At 47.0% G+C, this 27372-nt stretch overlaps 3 protein-coding genes across 6 annotated transcripts; 1 reads left to right on the top strand and 2 right to left on the bottom strand.

Annotated features, from left to right (window-relative positions):
• Window positions 1-8081: 8081 nt before the first annotated feature.
• On the bottom strand, window positions 8082-12899 carry cant1a (calcium activated nucleotidase 1a). Of its 2 annotated transcripts, none has more exons than XM_086132848.1 (4): window positions 12736-12899; window positions 9505-10152; window positions 9179-9382; window positions 8082-8527 (listed from the first exon to the last, which is right to left on the bottom strand). In XM_086132848.1, the coding sequence occupies exons 2-4, from the start codon at window positions 10127-10129 to the stop codon at window positions 8154-8156; spliced, it is 1203 nt and encodes a 400-aa protein (XP_085988974.1). In that variant the 5' UTR covers window positions 10130-10152; window positions 12736-12899; the 3' UTR covers window positions 8082-8153. The 2 variants fall into 2 exon arrangements, with proteins under 2 accessions (XP_085988974.1, XP_085988975.1); XM_086132849.1 differs by lacking the exon at window positions 12736-12899 and adding an exon at window positions 11547-12647.
• A 335-nt stretch (window positions 12900-13234) lies between these two features.
• Window positions 13235-26846, bottom strand: syngr2a (synaptogyrin 2a). Of its 3 annotated transcripts, XM_086132862.1 has the most exons (6): window positions 26737-26846; window positions 23954-24124; window positions 21098-21517; window positions 16447-16684; window positions 15204-15337; window positions 13235-15120 (listed from the first exon to the last, which is right to left on the bottom strand). In XM_086132862.1, exons 3-6 carry the CDS (start codon window positions 21140-21142, stop codon window positions 14929-14931), a joined length of 609 nt encoding a protein of 202 aa, XP_085988988.1. In that variant the 5' UTR covers window positions 21143-21517; window positions 23954-24124; window positions 26737-26846; the 3' UTR covers window positions 13235-14928. The 3 variants fall into 3 exon arrangements, with proteins under 3 accessions (XP_085988988.1, XP_085988989.1, XP_085988986.1); XM_086132863.1 differs by lacking the exons at window positions 23954-24124; window positions 26737-26846 and having other exon boundaries at window positions 21098-23932; XM_086132860.1 differs by lacking the exons at window positions 21098-21517; window positions 23954-24124; window positions 26737-26846 and adding an exon at window positions 17971-21085.
• On the top strand, window positions 19466-22012 carry cenpx (centromere protein X). The gene is given in 6 exon segments (XM_086132864.1): window positions 19466-19524; window positions 20155-20206; window positions 20558-20611; window positions 20697-20785; window positions 21943-21963; window positions 21965-22012. Coding segments are annotated over 6 exon segments (300 nt in total). The 5' UTR covers window positions 19466-19488.
• Window positions 26847-27372: the final 526 nt, after the last annotated feature.

Consider the following 27372-nt stretch of genomic DNA (forward strand, 5'->3'; position numbering starts at 1 on the left):
TTCAATATTCGGTAGGGCGTATGCATCTCTAATGGTCCTCATATTTAGCTTGCGATAGTCTATGCATAGGCGAATTGAGCCATTCTTTTTCTTAACTAAGACAATGGGTGAAGCGAAAGGGCTTTGAGACTCACGAATTATTCCAGCATCGAGTAACTGTCTGAGATGCTGCTTCACTGCTTCTCCGTCACTTGGGTGGATAGGTCTTGGTCTTTCTTTGAAAGGTGTCTCATCATGTAACCGGATCTGATGTTTTACAGCAGTGGTGTGGCCATACGACATTTCATCAAGGGCAAAAACTTCAGAAATAGATTGTAGCTTTTTCTGGATGCGCTCTTTCCATTCACATGGGATGGGAGACTCATCAAGACTGCATGGGGGTCTATTGGTTTCCTGTTCCGGTTGACTTGGGGAAAACTGAGCTTGCACAGATTCTAAAGGGGAAACCAGCTGGGCTGCACAAGCTTGAGCCACGACACTAGTTGGCCGCAATGTCACACTATGTTCGCTCACATTATGCACTATGACCGGTACTTTGGTACTGGCCCTAAAGGGGATGTCCACTAAAGTCGATTCGATTAGCAGTCCTCCTGGTAATCTGTACTGGTCATGCTGTTCAAGCACAAATCTTGTGTTCTGGTTCTTCCGTCCTAATCTCACAATCCCCATAAGGCACAATTTTTGGTTTGCAAGGACTGTGATTGGCTTCTTACTATGCAGCATGACAGGGTAGGAATGAGTATCACTTCTCTGTGCCTGGGCAACATGTTGGAGGATCATTGCAAACTGTTTAGAAGGTAAGATCTGAATAAACTTGGGCCCATTTTGCTCCACTAATTGCTCATGGAGTCGCAAAAGCACGTTTGTCCCAATCAGTAGTGGGATTCTACTGTTGAAGTGGCATTCAGGAACCACAAGTGCGAGTACGACCAATTGCTGCTCTTTTCCCGCTATGTGCTGTGGAAACGAAATGTTCGTTTGAATGTAGCCCAAGTATGGGACATTTTGGCGTACCTTCAACAAGTACAGAGGCTGCACAGCGTGGGCCTATAAGACCTTGGGGTAATATCAATTGAGGGTTAAAAATGTCAACAGGTTGGGTTTGGCATTCAATGCCCCGGGATTTGGGACTCAGAGAATCAAGGGTTTCAACTCCTGGACGTCCCACCGCAGGAGCTGGCTCAATGGGTTGTGGGGATACAGCGGTGTTTGTCAGTAGGGTGGTGTCTCTCTCTTTTTTGCTCAACTTTTCGACTTGTCTCATGAGTTCATTGATTTTCAAATCAAGTTTCACAGTTTCGTTATCTGATGAAGTGGGGCCTACAAGCGGTACTTGGTCAAAGACTGGAATGCCAAATGCAGAGTGGGCATGTGCAGCAGCCTTTGTTGTACCCAAATGTTTCTTCATACGATCAAACTTGGCTGACCGTCGGTCTTCTTCTGTCCTCAACATGAGGAGGTCAGGGAATGAGGGAGGAGAACCCTTTTTCCCTTCAAGTTGGAGACCTATTATCAAACTCTGGTCCCAGCAACCCCGAATAAATTGTTTAAGGAGCAGCCCATCTGCATTCGTAGCAGCTGCTCCCCCTCTAAAAATTACTCTGGTGAGAAGACTGTGGAGGCGGCTCAAGAAAGCAGAGGATTTTTCTCCGCTGTTTTGGTTCGAGCAAAGAAAGGAAGTGAAGAGTTCTTCTCCATCCTCGACAACACCGAAAGCAGATTCAAGCTGATCGACATAAGTGTTTGGTGACGCAGTGACACCAAGGGGCTTTACAATTTCAGAAGCAGGGCTGAGCAAGCTCTCAAGAATCCTCCTCACCTTGTGTGCATCAGTCAAAGAAGAGTCACTGAGTAAGAGATCGACTTGGCTGCGCCATGTCTCATAATCCACTTCACCGTTGGGCCTAGGACTTCGACCTGAGAAAGTGCGTATTCTCGTGTGTGATGTGTGAGTTGGCTCACTACGTACAATGTGCTCAACTACTACCTTCTGAACATGAGGAGGGTTGTAAAGGCTCTCATCTATGCGGACATTCCTAGGGCTAAAAGCGCTACTGGGTTCCATTGGTTCACTTCGATCGGAATAGTGAGTGGCAGTGTCAACATTCTGGTCGTCATTCGATTGTGTTGCAATCTTTGGTGTGGGGTCTGTCTGTGATTCACTTTGAAGAAAGCTAAGGAAGCCAACCTTCCCACTACTCCCCATAGACTCAAGTTCCCTAAGGTATCGACGGGCCACTTCTTTGCCCATCTCGCCTTGAGTGATGTCTCCAACAGTTTTAGAAGTCCAAACTGAACTTGGATCGACAGGGCTTACAAGTCCCCCTAAAGTCAATGGATCAATTTTCAGAATAGCCTGTTCTGATTCATAGACAACAAGAGTTCTGCCTTTAGGCTGATGTAACTCATCAGGAACTCGAATGACCCGAGCTATTTTGCCATTTATCACAAACACATCAGAAATGTTATCATCGGTGCAAATTTGTTCAACCCCTGTAACAAACAAGGTTTTCTGACCATCAATTCCAAATCGTTCACAAAGATCCATTTTTTTTTCTTTGCAAAGAAAATCAAATAGACTAACCTGTCACCTGTGTCTTAGGGATTGCGTTGGAGGTAACTAAGCTGCTATGCCAATCTCCTGGCTAGCTCGCCAAATTGTGTAGCCACCCTAGGTGCAGCTACTAGTGGCACCCTTCTATTAAGTTGTCAGTCAAGGGAAAGTGTGTCAATCTATCAAATCTATTTGAGTTAGGGTGCACTACTTAAGGTCACAGCGAGATTGGCAACAGCAGACTCTAGTTAGAGTCAAGGGGAAACCTCCAACAGGAAGAAGACACACTGACTGAGGTTTTTATAAAAAAAATATATTGAGTGAATATTTACAATAGGAGTAGATGGGAAACTGAACCAGAATGCATAAAGATGAACAAGGAAAAAAAACATACAGTAAGTTAAATTGTTATCAGTTCTTATCAATTGTTTTTTTGGTATCAGATCTGACCCATAAAAAAAACGACAGATCTCAGATTCAACAAAAAAAGAGGGAAATCCTTTCAACTGTCCTACCACCCTCCAGCGGACAGGTGGCTTTGAAGTCCAAGATGTCCTTCACCAACGTCCCACGTGGCATCCAATCTCCAGACTACGTAGTCCAATCTTCTGATGGTCTATGAGTCCCAAAAAAAACAGCCTGCACAAAGTGCGCAAGGCATTCACTAAACGTGGCAATAATCGGCTAGGGAAAATAACGATTTTCTAAAATTGGCTCGAACGAAGGCCACAGCGCTATTCGCCGTGAGCACGTTAGCTTAGCTCGATGCTAATACACTTGCTATGGAGCGCACGTGTCGGTACAATGGTTTATCCATTTTTCTTTCTTTTATAACGGCACAGTTATATCTTATATCAACAGAACAACAATCTCCATTTTCACCAACTTCATTCCTGACTGTTTTTTTATGTTACAAATCGAATGCTAGAAATGCTAATCGGACATATTCAACAAAAAACACTCACCAGGAACGTTCTCTCTTCTAAACCCTTCTCTTGCCTTGAGAAGAAAAAAAAAGAAAGATTGCCACAGGATTTAACTTTACTATCTTGTACAGGTAGAGGTTCAAGGACTAGTTTTCATTTATCGTTCTTTCGTTTCGACCCGCCTGGGAAAAGTGCAAGAATGTTCTCTCTCTCTCGCTAACGGGTCCTCGCTCCGAGCGCTGCGGTGCGTTCATTGTCCCTCGGAAACAGCAGTATCACAAACAAATATCACCCTCCAGAACTAACAATAAAATAACAGTCTTATCAAGGCTGGGTTACAGATACATCATTTATTCAGTCTTTTTTTCTCTCTTGTCATCAATCAGCTCAGATTGATTTCAGTTTGCTTTCATAAATGTTTAAAAGTGGTACCGTGATTGTACTGGAAATTCAGATTGGAGGGCTATATATTTTACATAAATGCTCCCACAATGCTTTGCGGCACTAAGAATCACGTTTAAATGCGTTTTGTGACAACTATTTTCTTATTTGTTTTGGATACATTATTTATTCAGTCCATTTTTCCTTTTCATAATCAGCTAAAATAGATTTCAGTTGGGTTTTTCTTTTAGTAATAGCTCCCACCATGCTTTGTGGCACTAAAAATCGTGTTTAAATGCATGTTTTGTGACACTTATTTTCTTATTTGTTTTGGATACATCATTTATTCAGTCGTTTTTTCTCTCTTTTCATCATCAGCTCAGATTGATTTCAGTTTGCTTCATAAATGTGTTTAAAAGTAGCACCTTGAGTTTACTGGACAGTCGGATTAGAGGGCCATTTATTTTACGTAAATGGTCCCACAATGCTTTGCGGCACTAAGAATCGCGTTTAAATGCGTTTTGTGACAACTATTTTCTTTGTGACAATTATTTTCTTATTTGTTTTGGATACATTATTTAGTCCGTCCATTTTTCCTTTTCATAATCGGCTAAAATAGATTTGTTTTTTTTTGTTTTTTTTAGTTAATAGCTCCCACCATGCTTTGTGGCACTAAAAATTGTGTTTAAATGCATGTTTTGTGACAATTATTTTCTTATTTGTTTTGGATGCATCATTTATTCAGTCGTTTTTTCTCTCTTTTCATCATCAGCTCAGATTGATTTCAGTTTGCTTTCAAAAGTTTTTTAACTCGCGAATGTATAATACAAGCATCCCTTTCGCAGTCAACGCTGACGTGTTTATCATCAATTCAAGCTGAGCTGTATTTTGTTCAATTCTAGTCCAATTAATTTTATTCACGTCCCTTCTTATATTGATCATCGGCAATGCCTTCATTGTAATCACTATTTTTGGATCAATTCACCCACTATCAAGTTTCAGCTGCAACACACAAGCATTGATGGTGTTTGTGTTGTTTTGGTTCAACTTACCAAAGAGCTTAAAGTTGAAAGCTGCTCGAGACGCTGAAATGCAGCGAAATCCACAGTGTGAGCAAGTTTCCGCGCGCCAGCATTTTCACTCCTCAAGTGTCGAAATCAAACACAGATTACTGTAGTGACACCAAAGCGCCCAAGAGAGCAACCCCAATTTGAGTCACTCCAACTTGAAAGAAAACATGTCATAAAGGTCACCTATTTGCTGGTCATAAAGAAGTCTTAAGATTCAAGGAATGAGCATGACCCAAATCAATCCGTATTAAAACTAAAAATTGTGTTTAAATGCATGTTTTGTGACAATTATTTTCTTATTTGTTTTGGATACATCATTTATTCAGTCGTTTTTTCTCTCTTTTCATCATCAGCTCAGATTGATTTCAGTTTGCTTTCAAAAGTTTTTTAACTCGCGAATGTATAATACAAGCATCCCTTTCGCAGTCAACGCTGACGTGTTAATCATAAATTCAAGCTGAGCTGTATTTTGTTCAATTCGAGTCCAGTTAATTTTATTAACGTCCCTTCTTATATTGATCATCGGCAATGCCTTCATTGTAATCACTATTTTTGGATCAATTCACCCACTATCAAGTTTCAGCTGCAACACACTAGCATTGATGGTGTTTGTGTTTGTTTGGTTCAACTTACCAAAGAGCTCAAAGTTGAAAGCTGCTCGAGACGCCGAAATGCAGCGAAATCCACAGCGTGAGCAAGTTTCCACGCGAAAACATTTTCACTCCTCAAGTGTCGGAATCAAACACAGTAATAGTGACACGAAAGCGCCTAAGAGAGCAACCCCAATTTGAGTCACTCCAACTTGAAAGAAAACATGTCATAAAGGTCACCTATTTGCTGGTCATAAAGAAGTCTTAAGATTCAAGGAATGAGCATGACCCAAATCAATCCGTATTAAAAAAAATAATAATAAAAACCAAGCAAATCCTGTCCAATCGAGTCACAATGTTTTCGCAGATTAGCCACAGCACTTTGGTTCCAGGAGCTGCGGTAACAAATTTAAAATGCTCCCAAAGTTGTCCACTTAAGTCCGACTGGAGTCAATCAACTTGATTCCCTTCCCCGCAGCTGGCTAATCAAGGCAAATCATACCGGCTGTGTGCTGTCCTTCCAAACTTCTGCAAAAACAGCTCGCCGCGCCTCTCCATTCTCTTGGCTGCAAGAAAAGGATTTTAGCACAATTTTTTTTTTTTTAGGAATAGCTCCTACCATGCTTTGTGGCACTAAAAATCACGTTTAAATGCATGTTTTGTGACACTTATTTTCTTATTTGTTTTGGGTACATCATTTATTCCGTCGTTTTTTCTCTCTTTTCATCATCAGCTCAGATTGATTTCAGTTTGCTTTCATAAATTTGGATTTTAATGTGGTACCGTGATTGAACTGGAAATTCAGATTGAATGGCTGCGATGGCGCGGCGTGTCCACCGGAGAGAGACACTTTCATGCCTTCGAGATTGTGGGTTTATTTATTTATTTTTTTTGCTGAATATTTCCCACCATGCTTTGCGGCACTAAGGATCGCGTTTAAATGCATGTTTTGTGACACTTATTTTCTTATTTGTTTTGGATACATCATTTATTCAGTCGTCTTTTCTCTCTTTTCATCATCAGCTCAGATTGATTTCAGTTAGCTTTCATAAATGTGTTTAAAAGTGGTACCGTGAGTGTACTGGAAGGTCGGATTGGAGGGGTGCGATGGCGCGGCGTGTCCACCCGAGGGAGACACTTTCATGCCTTCGAGATTGTGGCTGGGATTTTTGGGTTTTTTTTTTTTTTTTTTAGGAATAGCTCGCACCATGCTTTGCGGCACTAAGAATCGTGTTTAAATGCATGTCTTGTGACAATTATTTTCTTATTTGTTTTGGATACATTATTTATTCAGTCTTTTTTTTTCTCTTTTCATAATTAGCTAAGATTGATTTCATTGAAGAGAAACAAGCACCGGAGCAGCCCGGTAGTCGAGTGGTTAGCATGTTGACCTCACAGTGCAGAGGTACCGGGTTCAATTCCAGCTCCGGCCTTCCTGTGTGGAGTTTGCATGTTCTCCCCGAGCTTGCGTGGGTTTTCTCCGGGTCCTCCGGTTTCCTCCAACATTCCAAAAACATGCACGGCAGGCCGATTGAACACTCCAAATTGTCCCTCGGTGTGAGTGTGTGCGCGAATGGTTGTTCGTTTCTGTGTGCCCTGCAATTGGCTGGCAACCGGTTCAGGGTGTCCCCCCCACCCCACCCAAATTACGCTGTGTGATCTTAAACAAGTCTGTCCAATAAATTGCACAATGTCGCAGTTTATAAGACACCAACAGCAAATAACTGAAAATGTTGAGCAGCTGAGGTTGAACTAACTTTCGTGCACGGTGACTACAATGCGCCATTAGAAATTGCAAATATTTATTTGATACATTTTTGTATCTGTCATTTTATTTCGTTCCCATTAATTTAACACTAACGTTATAAAATGACAAGAAGAAATGTAAAATAAAATTCATTTACTCACCAATGCAGTGCCTGTTCTATGAGCTGCAGATCTACGAGAGTGTCCTCAAACGTTTTTAAACGCACCGTAGCTTGTGAGTGGCCAGCCGTGCTCTGATGTTTCCTTGTCGCCTTGGTCAAACAACTTCAATTGTTAAATGCACTGCGGCTCCAAACATCAAATCGGTCAGTTGCAAGCAATCGGCATTCCCAGCAGTACCAATTGCAGCGTTTCTCAGAGGCCGTGAGCCACGGGTAGCGTTCATAATTGCTCGTCTGAAAATGACGGACAAACCCTTTTCCTTGCTGGGACAGGCAAGCTAGCGCGGCAGTTGGGCGACCTCTTCGCACAATATGCAGCTTTTCGTGGAAGGCCCGTCTCGCAAATTGTGTGGAAAGTAGTCCCGCAAGCAGATCGACGTCTTCTCCTTCGGCCATTTTGGGTTAAAATGCAGCGATAGCTCGAGCGGGCCCTAATCCAATCTTGATTTTTTTTTTTTTAAAGAATCTTTATTGAACGAGTCAGGATGCAATTCTCAGTAAACAGATTTCAATGTTATTTTAAATAACATTGAAAGCCACTCGACTAAGATTTAGGCCAGCAGAGAGGGCCTCGCCGGCCCTGACGGAACGCCACTGCTCGTCACGATGTTTTGGCACATGAGCCACGCCACTTTCGTTTCGAATGGTGGGACTTTATACAGTCACGGCGTCACATCTCGAAATGATCACATTCAGTCACAGTTTCAGATGAATTCCAAGCCTTCGTATTTAACATCGTCAGCGATTTTGGTCTCCGGTAGGAGAACGCGTCCGTCCAGCGTAAACGCCAGGATGTACGAAGCGATCTTCCCCGCGTCCTCTTCGGACTTGAGCGCCAGGACGACCCGGTCGTCCGTGTCGGGCACGAACTTGAAAGAAGAGAAGCCGCGGGCGAGGTCGAGCGGGCCCACCCGGCTCGCGGCGACGTCGGTGAAGTCCGGCGAGCAGCTCAGCAGCAGGTTGGTGCCCCGCCGCTCGTCCGCGCGCTCCTCGTAGCGCTCGGCGCTGGCGCGACGCGGCAAGAAGAACCAGCGCCGCAGCGCGGCGCTCCAGGCCGCCGACTCGTGAATGAGGTAACCTGCGGGGGAGGAATGCGTCGCCCGGGGCGGGACCGCATCGTTCATCAATGTGGCAAGAGCCGCAGATGAATGGGAGCGGAGCGCGGCGCCGCCTCGACTTATGACGACAATGTTCCCGAACCGCACGCGCGCTCTTGAAGCGCCTGTTTTTCTAAAGCAACTTTCCTCATGGAAATGATTTTGAAAAACAGCACATTTGAAGAGCAGATGCCTTTGCGTGTCCCTGAACGTATTTTTAAAGCACGTCAGGTTTTTGAGAGATGTTCACTTTGGTTTTCAAATCTGACCTCTAAAAGCCTCGTCATTCACACCAATGGCGATGATTATTATTATGACTGTGATGATGATGAAAAAGTGACGATGGGCATGAGAAAAAAAACAAGGTCAGAATCAGAATGGCATCTTTCAACGAACGCAATTCATTTCCTTCTCCGCCAGTTCCAAAGGGGGGGGGGATGCTTTTTTTCTGCCAAATAATGAAAATGGGGATGTAACGGAGAACAAATGTATTTTTACTTCAGCACATTTGCCCCCCCCCCCGCCCCCTCTCTTTTACTTAAGCGCCGGAGTCGCCGCTTGCCTTTTGCACCAAAGCATTTCTTGGCACTTTGACTTCAGCGGGGGACGCGAGTGCTTTTGCAAACACCGACCTGGAGGTTGGATTCCTGCCACCGCCTTGAGCGACTTGTACATCGGGACCCAGTTCCTGTGCTCCACATCCCCGCGGAAGCCCACCACCTTCACCCACTCCGGGTTGTCGTTGACAAATTCGCCCGACGCGGTGGTCCACTCCTTGCCCAGACCGCCCACGTACAGGTGCTCGTCCTTCACCGCTAACCACTCGGCTTTGAAACCTGCCGGGAGAACGGACGTCACGCTGCGGAAGAAGCGCAAGCGCGGGAAAGAAAGAAAACCACCGGCCGGCCACGCGGTTTCAAAGGCGCCAAAGGAATCTACGGTCACGTAGAGAGCTCACCTTTGGCCACGCGGCCGTCGCCATCCGCTAGGATGACCCAGGGCACCGCCTCGCCGCCGTCCAGATGGTAGACGACGCCCGTTCTGTCGTCGACGCCGTACAACTTGCCGTTGAAGGCCACCAGCTCCGACAGCTCCATGCCTCGCCCCTTCTCGGCCAGGTGGCTCCGCAACACCGTCCTCTCGGCGTCCCACTCCACCGACAACCCGTCGCCGCTCCGCGGCACCAGCAGGTAGCCGCGCCGCATGTAGCTGAACCACGTCAGCGTCTTCTCCATCCGAGGGTCGGCGTCCAGGTCGGCGACCACGGCGATGCGGTAGCGCGTGCCCCGCGCCGTGCGCCGGGGCGGGCTGAGCGGGTAGGTGCGGTTGTAGCCGGCGGCGGCCGGCCTCCGGCTCTCGGAGGCGTCGGCGCGGGGGTGCGGCCCGGCGCTCCAACGCGTGAAGAGCAGCAGCAGCGCGGCCAGCGAAACGGCCGCCGCCGCGATGGGCCGCCACTTGAGGCGGAAGCGAGGGCCCGCGACCTTGGCCGCCGTCGCCAGCAGGGGGAGACCCCCGACAGAGATGCGCAGACCGTTCATGGGCTCATCGTGCTCCGGTCGAGCGTAGGCCGCCGGTGAGGTCATAGGGGACCCGGGCCGGGACTCGCCTGAAGAAAACGCGGCCGAGTGAGAGTCGGCCGTACGCTCGACCCCTCCGCAGTTGCCCTTTGCCATCGAGGTCGCACCCCCCCCCCCCCCCTCCCCACACCTAAAGACGCTGCCGATTCCAAAGCGCCGGCTGATGGGAAAGTAGTCATCGGTGCCAAGGAAACACGCGAAGTGAGACACGATGGACAATTTCACGTCTTGGCGTATGGATGGGGGAGGGGCCGAGGTTAGCCTGCGCGGTTCGTGGGCCCACGAGCGCGTAGACTTCGGGTGCATTGGATCAACATCAAAGCCGTTCATTTCTCTGGCTAATGTTGCAAGAGTCATTCGCAATGAGTCAAATTTGAGGGGGGGGGGGGTTCATTTTTTTTGAATACGGACAATGCTAATTATTTCGGGGAGGACGCCTCGGATTTGTCATTTTTTACGATCGACAGACAAAAACAAGGTAAAGCGACTTTGAAGTGGCCGACGGCACAAACGAGCACAAGGGTCATCTGGTCTTCATCTGATCCAAGCTTGCCCATAGATAAGAGCCCAGTTGAATTGCTCTTCGTTTCTTCCGTAGCTAATTCAGTATCGACTCCCACACCGGACTCTTTCATTTCATACTTGCAATCAAAATCCCACCCTGGAGTTTCAACGTGACGCTAAGCTCGGCATTCAAGACAAGCTCATCGAGAAGTACAAGGTCAACCTTGACCTGACGCATTCCACCTTTGACGAGCCAAAACCAAACGCCGCCTTAACCTCGGTTCGTGATGACACATTGTCGCTCTCGCTTTCCTTCTTTCCATTTTTGTCTCGTCAAGTAATATCATACATACCGTACATGGGATTTGGAGGTTCATTTCAGTTATTTCATAGATCAGGCTCAAGAACAGTTTGTTCCACCAGGCGATCAGGAGACGCAACTCCCTCCCTGTTCAATATATACAGCATATATACACACAGTGTATGTATGCAGTTCAGTTTTGCCGCCTTTATTTTGGCATTGTTTTCGCCGCAACGAGTTGCCAATGTTTTGCTTCTCGACTTATTTTGGAGTCGTGAACACCGATTCCGCCGTGACCGCTTTATCGCGCTTCGCGGATCAGAAAGTCTTTGTTACGGGCTGGAAGGAAACCTTTGATGTCCGTCCGAACTCAAACCAGACGAAAACCTTTTTCGGTATCGGTCGACTGAGACTGGAGTAAAAGCTTTTTGAGTTTTCGTAGACTGAAACTATCACGAATAGGAATGACAAAAATGTGACTAAAACTAATAAACATAAGACGAAGACTAAGACGAAATCTCGAATGGCTGCCAAAAACAACAGCGGTTTGGGGGACGGGGCGCCCCCGGGCAAACGCCGCGGCGAAGGGCGTCTCTGCGGCGGGACAAAGGGGCTTACCTGTCCGTCTCCTCCGAGCGGCCCGTCGCTCGGCACGCTCGGCGTGCACGGGGCTCTCGTGCGAGTGCGACGCCGTTGAACTTTAACTACACTTAAAGGATCGCGGCCCGGTCCAAAGGTGCGAGGGGAGAGTGGGAGCAGACTTTGCGCTACTTGCACATCACGAGAACCTTTATGATTAACCTGCTTGTGAACGCACAACGGGGACTATCACAGCCACGGAACGGAGCGGAACAACAGTAACGCGGCACGTGCGAGCGCGCAAGGACTTTGTTGAAGACGCGTCTTTGGAATTAAACCGCCTTGCTGCAGAGGAACACTCAGACCTACGACGGTGCTGTATTTTAATGTCATTTACGATGGTGGTAATAGGCCAGCCAAGTACGTTTTAGTGCCCCTTTGTGTTTGAGAAGCGAGGGTTCAACGGAAAAGCCAACGGACACGATTCAAAACCACGGCCTCACCGTGAATTTGCGTTGCATTTCTTTCTCTTTTACAAATGAGGTGAAAAGAGGTGCTCGCGTGTCACGATGGATGCCGTGCGTATGTGCGGGTTCATCAAAAAGTGGGCGTGTTCGTTTGCTCGAGTTCACGATCTGCATTCATTGAAAAGTGGACGCGGTGAAAATGCAGATGGCCTTGAATGTGATCGGTGAGCGGGTGTCCCACGAATGGACTTTTTTGTTGCTTAATGGCTCGGCTTGGGGCCAACATTGACAGCACACTATAGATTGGAGGGGCAACGATGAGCTCATGGGATCAAATTGATCGAAACCGAGGCAATTTATTCATTCTACATCGTCTAAAATCATCTTATTACTGCCTTTGAAGAAGCAAATGTCCTTTCGATAGTTTTCCAAGAGCGCAGACGGACCAGCTTTGTGTTGAAGATAAATTTGACTTCTAGTCCCAAGTCACTTTTGGATACCCGGAAGAAAGGCGAGCATCGATGAGATTCGGTGGAGCCAAAGGAGACGTGAAAATGCGTCATTAAGCCAGCCGGTGCTCCAACCAGACGCTTTTGCCCAATCCCAAATCCAGTTCTGCTAGTCACATAATGGTGACTATTAAAAGCATTCGGGCCGATAGCTTCCGTGTTTAAAAAAAATAAACACCCCCCCCCCGCGCTCACTCAGCAGTCAACGAGCGTGATAAGGGTGTCGTTTGGCACGTTCCGCCAAAAACTTACCAGCCACTCAAGACGTCGCCTCTCCGTCCACCTTCGCTCGGAACTCTTGCGTCATCGTTGTCGACGTTCGACCCGAACCCACTGCTGCGATTTTTCTCCACTTCCTGGTTCAGGCTGATGACGTCATCTAACGCTGCATTCACACGAGCCGAAAACGCTGCCTTCGAGTGCACTCGGAAATAGAAGCAAACATTTCAAGTAAAATGAAGAATATATCACAGTGGTTTGGGTTTGACAAAAAAAAAAACACGCCCAGTCAAGAACCCCAAATTTACATTTGAAAATGTGGGGGCTCGTGTCCTACTACCAACTGAAAATATGAAAATCCTTCAATGCGGTATTTATTTACTCACCAGTAACCATTTCACATCATGCATCTTGCAGATCTGCAGTGCTTCACCCCACATTGAGATAACTAGTCAAATAGTTGCTCAAGGTGCAGACGCCTGCACACAATCCTGTTGGAGGATATCAATAAGAAGCCAACAGGTTGGCAACCCACTTTTTAAAATTTTTATTATTTGGCAAAGAGAATACTGTGTCAGGCACTTGAGTTCGTCTTTTCTCCAGTGCAATATAGAGGCAAAACGGTCCTAAAGAAGCAAAAATATCATCGCGCAGTCAGTGGCATGTTAGTCATGTGACTGCCCTGCGCCTGACCAGATGAGCTGCGGTCATCAAACGGTGGCCGACGTGCAGAAAAAAAGCAAAGCGACACAAGTTACACAAATCAAATCATGTGGCCCTTCTACCTTCAGTGTTTGCCAACCACCAACGTGCCATGAAAAATGATGCCATTCCACTTAATTGGTCTCAAAATGATTATCGACTTCAATAAATAATATTTATCCATCTATGCCAGCAACATGTAGTGATAGGCGGAAGCAATACGTGCTCTTTCACGAGCATACATAAGTTGCCATTCCTAACTGAATACGCAGGTTCGGCTGATGAAGGTCCGAAAACCACTTCGATGTAGTTCCTTGGCACGAATGAGACACAAGGTAGCGCCAAAGCGACCGACTGCTTTGTCTCGAGCACAAAAACAGCGAATAAGAGGATGATGGGCTTTTGGATTTTTCACAAATGGCTACTATTGGTCTGTTCCCACGCCTTGTGTTAATTGTACGCAATTTAGAGCTTTGAAACTAGCACAAGGACAAATCTAGTCACTCTCTTGAATCCCTCAGATGTCTGGGAAGTGTTGAGAAATCACTCTGCAGGAGTTACACAGCATTATGCCACCTCAAGATTGGAAATTTGGATGTGTTTAGTCAGATGAAAACGGGGGAAATAGTGTGACATAGATGCAGAAGGAAGAGGACAGCCATGAAGGTTCATTGTGTACAAAATCATTTCCACCCACAACACTCCTCCTCATGGCACAAAGACCTTAAAAAAACACGTTTGGGAAGATGTAACCAGTCATATTAAATTTGCATAGCAGGTGGTGTGTTGATGTTAGTGCACAATAGTATATGTATATACCATGCGATGTTAGATAACTCGAGCAAGACAGCACTTTTATATTACCGGTATTCATTTTTAAATCTCCTGAAATGTTTTCATGAAGGAGATGCAAAAGATTTTTCCCCACAGTGACGTTACAGTTATCTTCTGTGCCATTTTGGTTTGTTTGTTGCTGTGCCATGAGATATTTCTAATGTTAAATATGTGACTTGGCACAGTAAATGTTTGGAGCACTCGGCTTGAAAATCCCCCCCCCACCACCACCAAAAAACATAGGACTACCAACCAAAAACCATTGACATTAAAATAGAATAAAAATATTCCTGGACTGATTCCTATGCAGTGCACAAAAGCCATTACTTAGTGATTATTAAATAAAATAAAGGAGCACAGTGGTCGTTTTTGTGGTTGTTGTTGTTTTTTGGTTTGTTTGTTTTTTCTTTTCATGGGGACATCCGTGCGAGAGGTATTTTCCGAACCTCTGTTAAGATACTGCGCACCGAGGTTGATTTCAAGTGGTTTTGGGACAAAGACGAGAAAGAAGCGGGGCCCTCCTTTTCTCTCCCGGAGAAGCAACTCATTAAAAAAGATATAATAATTCACCACAATAAAGCGTGCGTGTTCCAGTGAGAGAAACAAGGAGGGCGGGGAGGTGTCCGTTTTGGGACTTTGGCAAAGAACACCCTCCACTTCTTTCCGTTGGACTTTGGGAACGTCAGTCTTTCAGTAAGTTGGCGGTTGATACTCTCCCGGAGTCTCCTGGTTTTCGGAAAAAGGGGACTGCTGGTAGCCGGTGGGGCCACCGTTGCCGGTGGAGTAGGGGGCAGGAGGGTCCCCGGCGGGGTCCGCGTACTGCCGATTCAAGTCGCTCAGGCCTTGGCGATACCGCTCGTAGGCAAAATAGGACAGCAGAGCCTGGAAACAGAAAGTACAGGGGCTCTTTTGGCGGCGCCGGTGTCAAAAGGGCGGCTCGGGCGCTCTCGTTTTGCAAGGCTTACCCAGGTGAGGACGGAGAAGAAGGAGAACGCCACCACGGCGCGAGCGGCATCAGCCGGCACAGCGGGGCTGGTGGTCCAAGACCATTGGTTGGCCAGGACGCAGAAGCAGATGAACCACAGCAACGTCCACGCCGCTGCGACATCGCAATAGTTCCGGTCCAAATGTTGGCATTTTTTCAACCCCGATAAAATTGCGCTTCACAAAACATACAGGGATGGAAAAACGAGTCGAAAACGCTTTGTGCATTAGGATTGATTCAAGCGATAGTGGAGCGCGACGTGCATATCCGCGTGGGGACGCTCGCAACTCTTCACCTCCACTCAACTGCATTTATGGAGCACTTCAAAGCAAGAAATGATGAAGACTAAACGCTTGCATATTGCTCCGCCGTTTAGGTTCAAAACGGGTTGCTCGAAAAGCTCATCGGATTGCAACGCCCGTATTATTGCCGTCCATCTATGGGGATCCGCATTTTTTGCTAGCATTAAGATAAACGGACTTTTATCCTAAAACGGCGCTATGGTTGTCCAAAATACGCAACATGTCGCTCTCCACTGTATTTTGACGTCGTATATTTTAACTGAGAGAAGAACGCGTATGTTGAGGAGGAGCTAAATTTGCAGTGGACTACGGATAGTCTTTTCCGCTTGTTAACTCATTCAATCCCAAAGACGTTTTTAAACGTCTTTCCAGACTTGACCAGAATTGGCTGGTACCGAATGAGTTAATATACAACCGCATTTGTGTGTGTGTGTTAATTAATTAATTGACGTACAAGCCATTGATCTTAAGGGCACGACTTGGAAATGATCAACGTCCCCCCCCCCCATAGTTTGAGGTATGTTGGCACTTTAAACCAAGGCTAATCTGTAGGCAAACTGTATTTGTCCTTACCGGTACCTTTTGGCTTTGACGTGATACTGCTTCAAGTCAGTCAAGTCAGCTTTATTGTCAAACATGCTCTATGTACAGCACAGATGAAATTTCTTTCCTCTCAACCGGCATTCTGTGGCTCGAGAGCGTGGGCCATCTTAGCTTTCAAATCGTTGGTTGCGGACCTCGGTGTGCAGGTGGTTATTCTGTTAAATAGCGCTACTGGTTCACGGCAGTGCACAACGGCAGTAAATTGAAGATTTTCTCGGTCGATTGCATGCAACGCCAGAGACGCCGCTCTTTTGATATGACCCCGATTCTCCATCAACTGTCCGGTAAAGGGAAGACAACTTTGAAATGTCATCTCACCTGAGAAGCCCAAGTCCCCGATGATGATGTACTTCCTCTCCTTGGCGTTGCTGATCTGCGGGAAGTAGGCGTCCAGCACCAGGAAGGCCACACACGCCAGGAAGGCCAGCACGCCGATGCCCACGCCATAGCTGCACGCGCTATCCCGCCGGTTGAACACGCACGCGGGCTCCGGCTCCGAGGAGTTGTTGACGTAGCCCTCCGCCGTGATGGTGGCGAACACCACGATGGCAAAGAGCTAGCGGAGCAACTCAATCATAGTTGGAAAATATAAAGACTTAATATTAAGACGAAAGCTTTGGAATGTTACGAGAATATTTCAATGAAAAGTCGTGATGTGATGCAATGTCGCAACAATTGAAGTCATAATTGTATAAGAAACAAGTGGCAGATTACAAGAAAAAGCTTAGCATCTTGCAAGCAGATAAAAGTTTCATTTCATTTTTTTAGTCAAGGTTTCGATGTTACAAGAAAAAAAAGTTGTGAGAAAAGTTTGAATGCTTCTTGAACAAAGTAGCACTGTTACAAGTATGTTAATATTACAACAAAATGTTTCGATTTTATGAACAAAAGAGTTGAAATATTCCAAGAATAAAGTTGCAGTGCTCCGACAATAGTCAGAATATTGTGAGAACAAAGCTGTAATATTAGAAATGAAGTAGCAATCTGACAACAATTTAGGTCAAACGGTTGTGAGACGAAACGAAAAAAATAGGCTGTTTATAGGGAAAAAAACGTTATTGCCTTCTCTCTATTAAAAAGTAATATTACGACAAACAGTTCCAGTGAAAAGTAATTACATTGCAGGAATAAAGTCAGAATATTCCAAGAAAATGTCAGAATGCTTTACAAACAGTCAAGTTACAAGAATAAAGTCCTAATATTACAAAAATATATGTACACATGTTACAAGGATAACGCTGAAATACTCCAAGACAAAAAAAACATACCAATATGTCGGAGTGAGTATAAAGTTGAAATATTACAGGAAAAAACTTAGTATAGGTCGAAATTTACACGGATAAAAATATAATTACGTTTTAGGGAGGGGGGGGCTGCGACGTTTTACAAATAAAATCGTAACGTTACAAGATTAAAGATAATATGACCAAAATCGGTATAATTATGGAAAAAATACGAAAGGCTTGAAACCAACCAACTACCGCACATTTATGACTGTAATAGAATACAAGAGTGTTTCTCAAATCACCAGATAAAAATACACCACCTTCTTTTGCATAAAGGAGCCTCGCTCACTTCCTCGTTTAGCATGAACTAGCAATTGAGAAGCAGAACTGACGACGAACGCTGACGAAACATGCCATCAAACACAAAGTTTGACGCAATAACGTGATGCAATCAACGCCGGCTTTAGCAAACCTCTGCCTTTGACTAAACTTACAATTAGCCCAGTCACCGGTGCATCTAATTTATTGCAAGTCATTATCGAGTATGCGATCGGCTGTAGCAGCTGTTTGACAGCTAGCCATGCTAACTAACGAACGGTTGTGTTCCCTCACTCACCCAACTCAGGCATCGCAGAATCGTCTGAGGCTTTTTCAGAAACCCCTCCAAGTCGAACGCGCCACCGGCCAGCGGGGCTCCATATGCGTTGCTTTGCATTTCCTGTCTCTTGACTCTTAATTACTAACAACAACGACGAAAAAAGCTGGAAAATCAAGCCGGGAAAAAAAACTCTGTTTGAGACGCGAAACTGCTTCCTGAAAACTTTACTAAGCCCGCCCCTTAGTTTGAGACGTTCAGGACCCTCGGAAACGCGACCGTTTAAAGGAAATAGACGGACAGGCAGGTACCTCTTCCCAAGGAACCGGTTTTCTCACAGTATTGCGGCACGAGACTTTTTTTTTGCGTGCGCCATCTGACGTGGTCAGAACATTGCGTTAGTGTTACTATTACATATTAGAGTAAATGTGTAAATATTTTTTCTCCCTTTGTTACAGTCTTATTTTTGGAGTGAAATTGAAGTTGTCCCGTCACACAGTCTTGCTTTTGAGTGAAATGAGACGTTTCCATTGTTAAACCGCTGTCATTCTGATGTTCAGTCTGTTCACATAGTCGCAGTGTCTCTTGTGGAATGGCTTGTTGCTATTGATTGAGTAAAGGAGATTTTGGCTGAACCTGGCTGTATAGGTTCACATTTGCAGCGTTCATAATTACAGACGTTGTCATTATCACGCCACGAGGGGCGAAGAGTTACAATTCAAGAAATCCCAGACTGCGGTCAGTCATGTCAGTCAAGTGTCTCATGTGGAGGACACCCTTCGATCAGGGCCACTAGAAAAGCGACCATGAATCTCATCTAGCTTCTTCTTCACTTTTGTGAGTAGTTTTGTATCAAAGTGTTTTCGTAAACTAATTTGGTTGAAGTGTTTTTAAGTAAATAAAGCAAGAAATATTATCTACAAGCACAGCTGATGTGCACTTGAACTCGGTTAGCCGAATGTGGGTGATTTATAATTCACATTTTTTTCATCCCGCTGAGTACTAACCCTAACCATTAAGAAACAATTCATAGAATACTATCAAAACTAGAGTAAAATACAACTGTAAATCTATGTAAATGTAATTATTTTCATTGTGAATCAAAATAGGCACCATAAAGACATTTTTAAATACAATAATAAAAGCACGCGTGTTGTATATTTTTAAATAATATTTGAAAGAAGTGAGCAAAAACAACAATAAAGTAAAATGAACAAATTATAAATGTCAACGACTATGGATGAATACATGAAAAATAAAATATCGAAATATAAACAAATCGTTGCAATTTCCAGAAGGACAATGCGTGTGTCTTTGCGTGTGTGTGTGTATGTGTATATATATATATATATAGAGCGAGAGGTAATTTTTTTTAAATTATAATTACCGTTTTAGTACTGTATCCACAAAACCCCAAAATACGAAAAAAGAGTGAAAAAACTCCAACGGTTGCATGATTGTTCTGAGGCTGACTAATGACGTCAATCCTACTGTCCAATCACATCGCAGAGCGCCAAGTTCCTCTCCGACGTCAACAATATGGCGGAAAGCGACACAGAAGTTACGTTTAGGAAGGTAACCGTTTTCTTATTTTTTCCCCTTCGAGCGTGTTCGACATGATTTTTGTGTTGTAGTTATCACTTGGTAAGATTATAAATTACTGGCGATTCACTGTTTCAGTGAGGGGGAAAATAAACGCGTTTCTGGACTGTTCTTCGACACCGCTGTCAATACAGAATATTTTAACGATAAAAAGTGACGTTAAAGGTGACATAATTGTATTTCTGCCAAAGCCGAATAAACAAGATATAGATTATATTAATATATTAAATAGGTTCCTGATGTTATGTGACAGTTATAGGCGCAGTACACCGAATGAGCGTTAAATTAGCTCATTTTCATATCGGGTCCGGAAAAATATGACGTATTAGTCCACAAGAGGGGGCCATAACTACTGGAGCTCGATGGGCACGTCATATGTTTCCAACTTCCACGTCCAGTGAATATTTACCTCACTAACAATACAATACAATACAATACATGTGAAAACTAACTGTGAAGAGTTGTTCTATAAGTAGTGAATGAACTAAAAGATCATCTAAAACTTTGTTTATATACATTTACGACTATTACCCCCCCCTCCCAAAAAAAAAACTAAAACACAAAACTGTGAACCAATAATGTGCCTGTCTGCTTCACCCACAGGAGACCGTGGGTAAACTTATATCCAGCTTCTTCAAGGAGGACAAAAGCAGATGTAAGTAAGATACTAAGGCTGCTGATCGCCTGCTGATGTGCACTGCTTGCACTACAAAAATGGTTACAAAAATTTGATGCAAGTTCCTGCTCTGTAAAAAAATTCTTGCTCAAGGGAAAAAAAAGTTTCAAAGCGTGTTTGATCGAAGGGGAAATAAAGCAAATCTGAGAAGGAAGAATGTCATTGTCATTTTCTTTTGCCTACAAGCAAAGGCAGAAAACAAATCAGAAACTGGATTGAAGAGGAGCGGAGGGGGGGGGGGAACCTCTCTCTTTCTTTTTCTCTCTCTTTGATGAAAAGTGCTCGTGATTGCTCAACTCAACTTTTTTTCTTTAATCTCTTGTGTGGCAGTAAGCGTAGAGGCTACATTACTCGTGGCGGAGATGCTGAAAATATTTGTCCAAGGTAAAGGTTGCCATTACACAGATATTATTCTACATAAGAGTCAACGATGATGATGATGATATATTCCTGTTCTTGCGGTTGTCAGAGGCGACCGTGCGCTCTCAGAAACAAGCTGAATGCGAGGACTGCGATCAAGTGGACATCGAGCACTTTGAAAAGATCCTGCCTCAGCTGGTGTGGAGCGATACACATTCTACACTCACTGGTCATAGCATCTTGGTACACATGCGTAAAATCGAATCCAGCTGTACAGTACTAAAAAAGAAATACGATTTTTTTTTTACAAGATTAAAGCTGTAATATTGTGTAAAAGTGTTCCAAAAACAAAGTTGTGAGAATAATGTCAGAATATGACAAAGGAATAATATTTACATCACGAAAATAAAGTTAGTTATTTTGGGGTACAAAATGTTATTACATGGGACGTGCAGACTGGCCTAATAATCGTCAACGAGACTCTCATTCATTGACGCACATGTGACTCACCAGGCCAAGCACCGATTTAGAAAGCCACACAACTTCTGAGTCCATCCATCCATCCACTTTATCCTCACAAGGGTCGCTCGAGCCTATGCCAGCTATTTTCGGGCAGTCGGCGGGGGACACCCAGAACCGGTTGGCAGCCAATCCTAGGGCACAGAGAGACGACCAACTATCGGCGCTCACACTCGGGGACAATTTGGAGTGTTCAATCAGCCTGCCATGCACGTTTTTGGAATGTGGGAGGAAACCGGAGTACCCGGAGAAAACCCACGCAGGCACGGGGAAAACATGCAAACTCCACACACGAAGGCCGGAGACGGGATCGAACCTATGACTGCTGCACTGTGAGGTCGACGCGCTAACCCCTCGAGCCGCCGCCTTCGGAGTCACAGATACTTAAGTGTAGAACATGACGATGGCAACCTAAAGTATACAAAACCAATATTGGGACTTGACATGCATAATTTGCCACGTTATTATATATATACAGTATATATATATATATATATACACACACACACACACATGTAAAAAATGATGACTCAATGAATCGATTGAAATACAGGTAGATTGCAAAAATATTCACCAGCTTCAGGCTCTGCCATTTTAACTCCTTCCCTTTGTTGTCCTTTTTTCAGCTGCTGGACTTCTAGCTGCCACAAGATGGTACCAGAGTGTTTTACGACCCCCCGCCCCCAACCCACACTTGTGTCAGGACTGACTCCGCTTCCCAAAGTGCCATTAAAAAGCCTCCACACTGCCTTGTTTTTCTTTCTAGCCGTGTGCATGTTGCGGGAAAAAACAAGATGCGGCGCCCCGCCACCTGTGCTCCCCCTGCGCAACAACAGGTGCTCCCAGCATGCTTGGCGGGCGTCCCGCATCAAAGCCTCCCGCGGCAGTTGGAAGCAATTAGAGTAATAAGGGGAGCAGCCAGTCTCTTAGATGATGACAAGTGCCAGGAACAAGGGGGGAGGAAAAGAAGTACCCCCTCCGGGCACTTTGAAGTTCCCTTTTGCTGTCCTGCGATGTTTAGTTAGAGGTAGAGGGAAGGCCAAAGGGGAGCTCTGGCGCTGGGGGAAAGTTGCACGCGTGTGCGCGTTGGGCCAAACGTGGCCCGAGAGACCACACGCATCGGCGTTCTGTCGTAAGGCGAACAGATGAAAACGCCGCGCGGCGCGCTCCAAAGAGGTTCGGGGTGTCATTGGCAAGGTAAATAAACAGCAAAGAAAAAAGGGAAGGAGGCGCCGCTCCTCCTTTCATGGCGGCGGAAGGTATTTTTCATGCTTTGTTCCTCCGTTGTGAGTCAACGTAACACCTCACGCTATTTATTCGCGTGACTCACCGGCTGAGAGTCCATCGGGAAGCGAGTGGGAGCCAAAGGTGGAAATCCACACGCCGCCTTATTTTACATTGGCCTTTTCCCCGAAGACACGGCCAATTTGTCCGTCACTAATGGGTTGGCTTGATAGCGGCCGACGCCGTCGGGGATCCCGCGAGACTCGCCGTGCGGCAAAGCGCCAGTTGCGGCGTGGGCCGACCCGCTCGTTCGGATGACGAGCTGCCACTTTTACGCACGCTGCCGATTCACCGCCTTCGTATGGAATGCTGTTCCTCGATCCATTTGTAGCGACGAGACGGAACATTTCAATGCTCTTCTATAATGGCAGACGGTGCGGTGAGCCCGCCCCCATCCACCCGCCGCTATTCAAACGAGAGAATATGCAATTTGTTCGTCGGCTAAACGGGCCGAGAGTTCATCCGTCCATTATCCGAGCCGCTTTGTACTCGCAAAAGGGTCGCGGGGCATTCCGGAGCCTATCCCGGCCGACTTTGGGCAGCCGGCGGGCTATACCTTCAAACGGTTGCCGGCCATTCCGGCACACGCGGACCGACGACCGTTCACGCTCACACCTAGGGACGATCCAGGGTGATCGATTAACCGAGCGTGCGTGTTTTTGGGAATGCGGGACGAAAGCGGAGTACCCGGAGAAAAGCCACACAGGGGTGAACACGCAAACTCCACAGGGGAAGGCCGGGGCCGGCCGCCGAAGCCGCGGCCTTGCGCGCCGTGAGGCGGACCAAATTCCTCAAACATCACACCACGAGTCCACTTTACAGTGTTGTTGATTCACAGTTTTTGAGCGTGCTCCAACATGCCGCAAAAGTCTCGCGGAACAGAAAAGTCATCGTTTTGTGCCCTCGCGTGCCTTGGAAGTATGGTGAAGTGAGGGGAGGAGCGTGTTTTGAAATTGGCTCCGTCTGATAGAAAAGTAGTCATTTGACATCATTCTGTTGCATCTGGAAGCAAAAACCCAAGTGTAAAAATATATATGTACACACCTGAAGCGCACACGTACACGGCACGAAGATTTTTCTGTTAATTTCGCCAACAACCTCAACTCAGCTCCTCGCAGACATCAAAACATCTTTGCCTCCTGGATGAACAAGGCTTCCTATTTGTCCATTCAGTGATTTTTTTTTCCAGCAGAAGAATCAAGGGAGAAAATAAGTAGCGTGCTGCCAAATGTTGGGGGTCGACTGCGATGCAAAAGAATCGTGAGAAGGACAAAGCAAGAGGTGTCCCACGTATCCGTCGCTGCGATCACTGATTGAATAAATAGGCAATGGCGCGTGCCTCGTCGTCTGCCCGCGTGCGCCGGATGCATTAGCGCCGGGGAGACAAGAGGCCTCCCTGGGCCCCTCTCGTCGCCGCGGCGGGGCGCATTCCACAACGGTCGCCTGAGAGCTCGCGTGTGGAGACAAAGCGCATCCGGCGGCTGCGACGCACGCAGGACGGCACCCGGAGGCCTCGGGGGCCCCCCTCCGAGGAGGGTCCCGAGCGAGCTGATCAGAACATACCTGGCAGCTTCTCCGGGCCGGCGTCACCGCTAACTGCTTGTGGCGCTCGGCTGTTAGTCGCGGGCTGCGGATGGTGCGCCGCTGCGCCGGCTTTGCTCGCCGCGGGGGGCGGAAAAGGATTCTTCCGGAACCGGCGAGGCGGATGATCGGGTCAGGGACCTCGACATGCCGCTGGAATAGGGGACAGGGAAGCGAGAGGGATGCACAATTAGGCCTCGGAGCGGGGTTATTTCTGGAGCCGTACCCGCTTATAGTCGGTCGCCCCTCCTCGGAGTGCCGGCGCAATAACACGGTAATCTCCTTACGTAACCGCACCAACGGCAAAAAATAAAGACCGCTAAAAATATCGTGCGAGACGAGGTGACGTCAAAAGGCGTCAAACCTTGGGCCAAGCGCGCCGCGGGGGTCGGCGCTGCGCTCTATTTTTAGCGCCCCGGCATAAAGAAGACTCGGAGCCTCGCAAGACGGAGGAGGAGCCGCGAACCCGAGAGCGTGTTTGACGAGGTTTGGAAAGGAGCCGGGAAGGACCGGCGGCGGGTGCCACAAGTCGACCCGGGTCGGGACTTGGGCTGGGAACGTGTGAAGACCCCCCCCCCCCCCCTCGCGGGCTACAACTCGCAGTGAGCGGGGTGCGCGCCGACGGATCATCGGGCCTGATCTAGTCACCCGAGTAAACAACGGCCCGATTAGCGGATGTCGAAAAGACGAATGCTTTCTCCACTTGTTCTGCGACATGAAGAGTGAGCTCGGGTGCACTCGGACGTGTCCTCCTTCGACTTGCTCATCTGGGGCCGAACAAAGCGCCGGGGCACGGTCCGTCGCCGCCGCCGGGATTCGGGCGCCGCCCGAGAGAAACGGTCCGATCGGCCGCCTTTCGCCGTCGGAGCCGCTTTTGTTCTCGCCGCGCCTTTGAAGTCTTGGGAAAGGGATGGCGGCCGAGAGGGCAACTGCACTCGTCGTTCTGGGCTTCTTGGAAAGCTGCTTGCCGAAGACCTTTGCCCTCAGATACAGGTGCGGGCGGGGGGGCGGCGGCATTCAAGAGCTCAAAGCACCTTTTGTCAAGAATGTCAACGCGGGCCTCGCTCGCATCCTTCCACTTTTCTACCGGCGCGGCTCGGAAGATGAAGTTGGCACTCCACTTTTTCTCCTCGCAAGTCAAAGAACGGGCGCCCCCTTAATGCCCGCTCCTTGACGACCCCTCGAATTGCCGTTTGGCGCTCAGCCGGCCCCGCGACGGAGGCCGCGCCGAGGGGACGTCGTCGGCTTTAATGGGGCCCCGGCTGAAAAGAAAGCCGCCGGGTCGGCACGACCGAAGGCTCGGGCGCGCCGACTGCGTCCGAATCGCGGCCGCTCAATGAATTTGTTCCGGCGTCAAACTGTCGCCATCATCAAACCTTTACGACGCTTAACCTACCCGTGACGTTTTCATAACAAGCGCCAACACTCCTCGCCGTCATACAAGTTCTGTACCGCGGTGAAATGACACTCAAATCAATTCCAACTACTGAAGCGAATGACATGTACGGTTGTTGCTTGCGCTACACGTCGGGCCTGACGGATTCATCGGCTGGCATTAGCTCTTTTAAAATCAGCAAAAATGGACTTTTTTTTCTCCAACATATTGCAAAATAGGACAAAGACCCCCCCCCCCCCCCCCAAAAAAAATACCGCCACACACATATTCCTGGGCATCTATTCTTTGTCCACAGTGAAGAACAAGTCATATTACAGAAGTGGTGAAACTACAATTTCTCCTCCTCCTATTCATTGGAGTCTATCTGGGTCAACTTGTCAGTTGAAAGTACAAATGATCAACTGAGATGGTGCGGTGGCACAAGTGCGCACGCCCTCCTCCGACCGAGGATCCCGCCGTGTTTGGAATTAAGCATGGTCGCATTCGAGCTCATGTTAGATCGGGGTAGACGCCCAACTGCCAGCATGTCAAGTGCCTCCAATTAACCCCAAATCAAGTTCATGTTCGAGTAGGCTTTCCGTGCCAACGATGCGGGGGGTCACTGCAACAGGAGAAAACGTGGAAATAATGGCGGGGGGGCGGGGGGGGTGACGACATTATTTAGGTGTCCCCCGGCCCTGCTTTCACCGAGTTAATGTCCCCCAAGATTTTGGACATCAACCCACAACCTTTTCGAACTTGCGGCCAAAATTTTGTTTGAACTCCAAATCGTAGTACCTGTACTCTTTTTTGGTTTTCTGTTTTTTTTTTAGGTGGGGCTTCCCGCTGTAACGAGAAGAGCCACATCAGCGGCACAATGACACGCAGTACAAAGAAGAAAAAAGAAGTCGTAACAACCGTGAGCCTCCCAGTGGGCGGGACGCTTCGCACGGACTCCTCCGCCCCCAAAACCCGTTGCACTTAACTTTGATTCTTTAGTCACCCCCTCCTTCCACCTTGCCCGTCGCCACAATCCCTTACATCCGGCCGACGGAAGCTCTTTTGTTCGTCGGCACCCGGGCAACCGCATCAAAGAGAAGAGCGGGAAAAAAAAGGCCCAGATCAAAATAAAACCTCAAACTAAAACCGAGAGAAAAGGACGGGAGATGATCGCAATGGGACAGCCGCTGCCGCCGCCGAGTTCAGGAGAAAATATGGCCAGACCTTCATCCTCATTTAGTCTGAGGCGGCCAAAGTTCAAGAAGCATACTTGTGGGAAAAAAAACAAAACAGAAAAGTAACAACCCCAATTGAGTAGTTTCGGTGAATAAAAGTATACAAGTACAGCGTGGAAAAGGCCTCTTTGAAAAGGGAACTATTGGCGTCTTACCTCGAGTGCATCTGCCTGTTAGTAGGAGCAATCGTCTTTCATTTGTTCTCATCCCGCAGATGTTGAGAATTTTGCAGTAAAACGTTGGCGGCAGCCATCAAACTCGGAATCTGTGGGCAGCAAAATGGCAAAACAGCAAGCGGCACGAGATTACAACACGTATTTTTACCGTCCATTACACTTACTTGGCACGGAAAGAAATACTTGCACGCAAAGTCGTCGTCAGTGCATCTCCGTGTTCATATAAGTGAACGTTCTCGCCTTCGGTGCAATATTAGCCTCCGGGGTTTCAACGGCGCGCGGCCAATCGTATTCCAGTTGGAATCGCGTTGGAAGAAGGAAAACGCCGCGATCGGATTTCATTCGGTTTCGCAGGTGTGGAATCTCCCCGGCGCCAAACCCATCAGAAGACAAAGCGGAGCGTTGTCGGGCTACTCTTTATCTGCGCAGTCCGTCTTGTCATAGCGGGCGTGTTATTTCTATTTATTTTGGTGGGATCGAGGGGGCGGCTAAACCCCGCGCTTAGGTTGAAAGGGTCACTGAAGACATTCACGTTGGCGTTGAAACACGTGGTGGTTCTGTTCAACTTCTGTTTGGATTAGGAGGGTCTTCCCAGCAAGGGTCCCTGAGAAGCTC

The sequence above is a fragment of the Hippocampus guttulatus genome, chromosome 16 (genome assembly GCF_054856545.1).
Source record: "Hippocampus guttulatus isolate MCC_2025c chromosome 16, RoL_Hgut_1.0, whole genome shotgun sequence".
NCBI lineage: Eukaryota > Metazoa > Chordata > Actinopteri > Syngnathiformes > Syngnathidae > Hippocampus > Hippocampus guttulatus.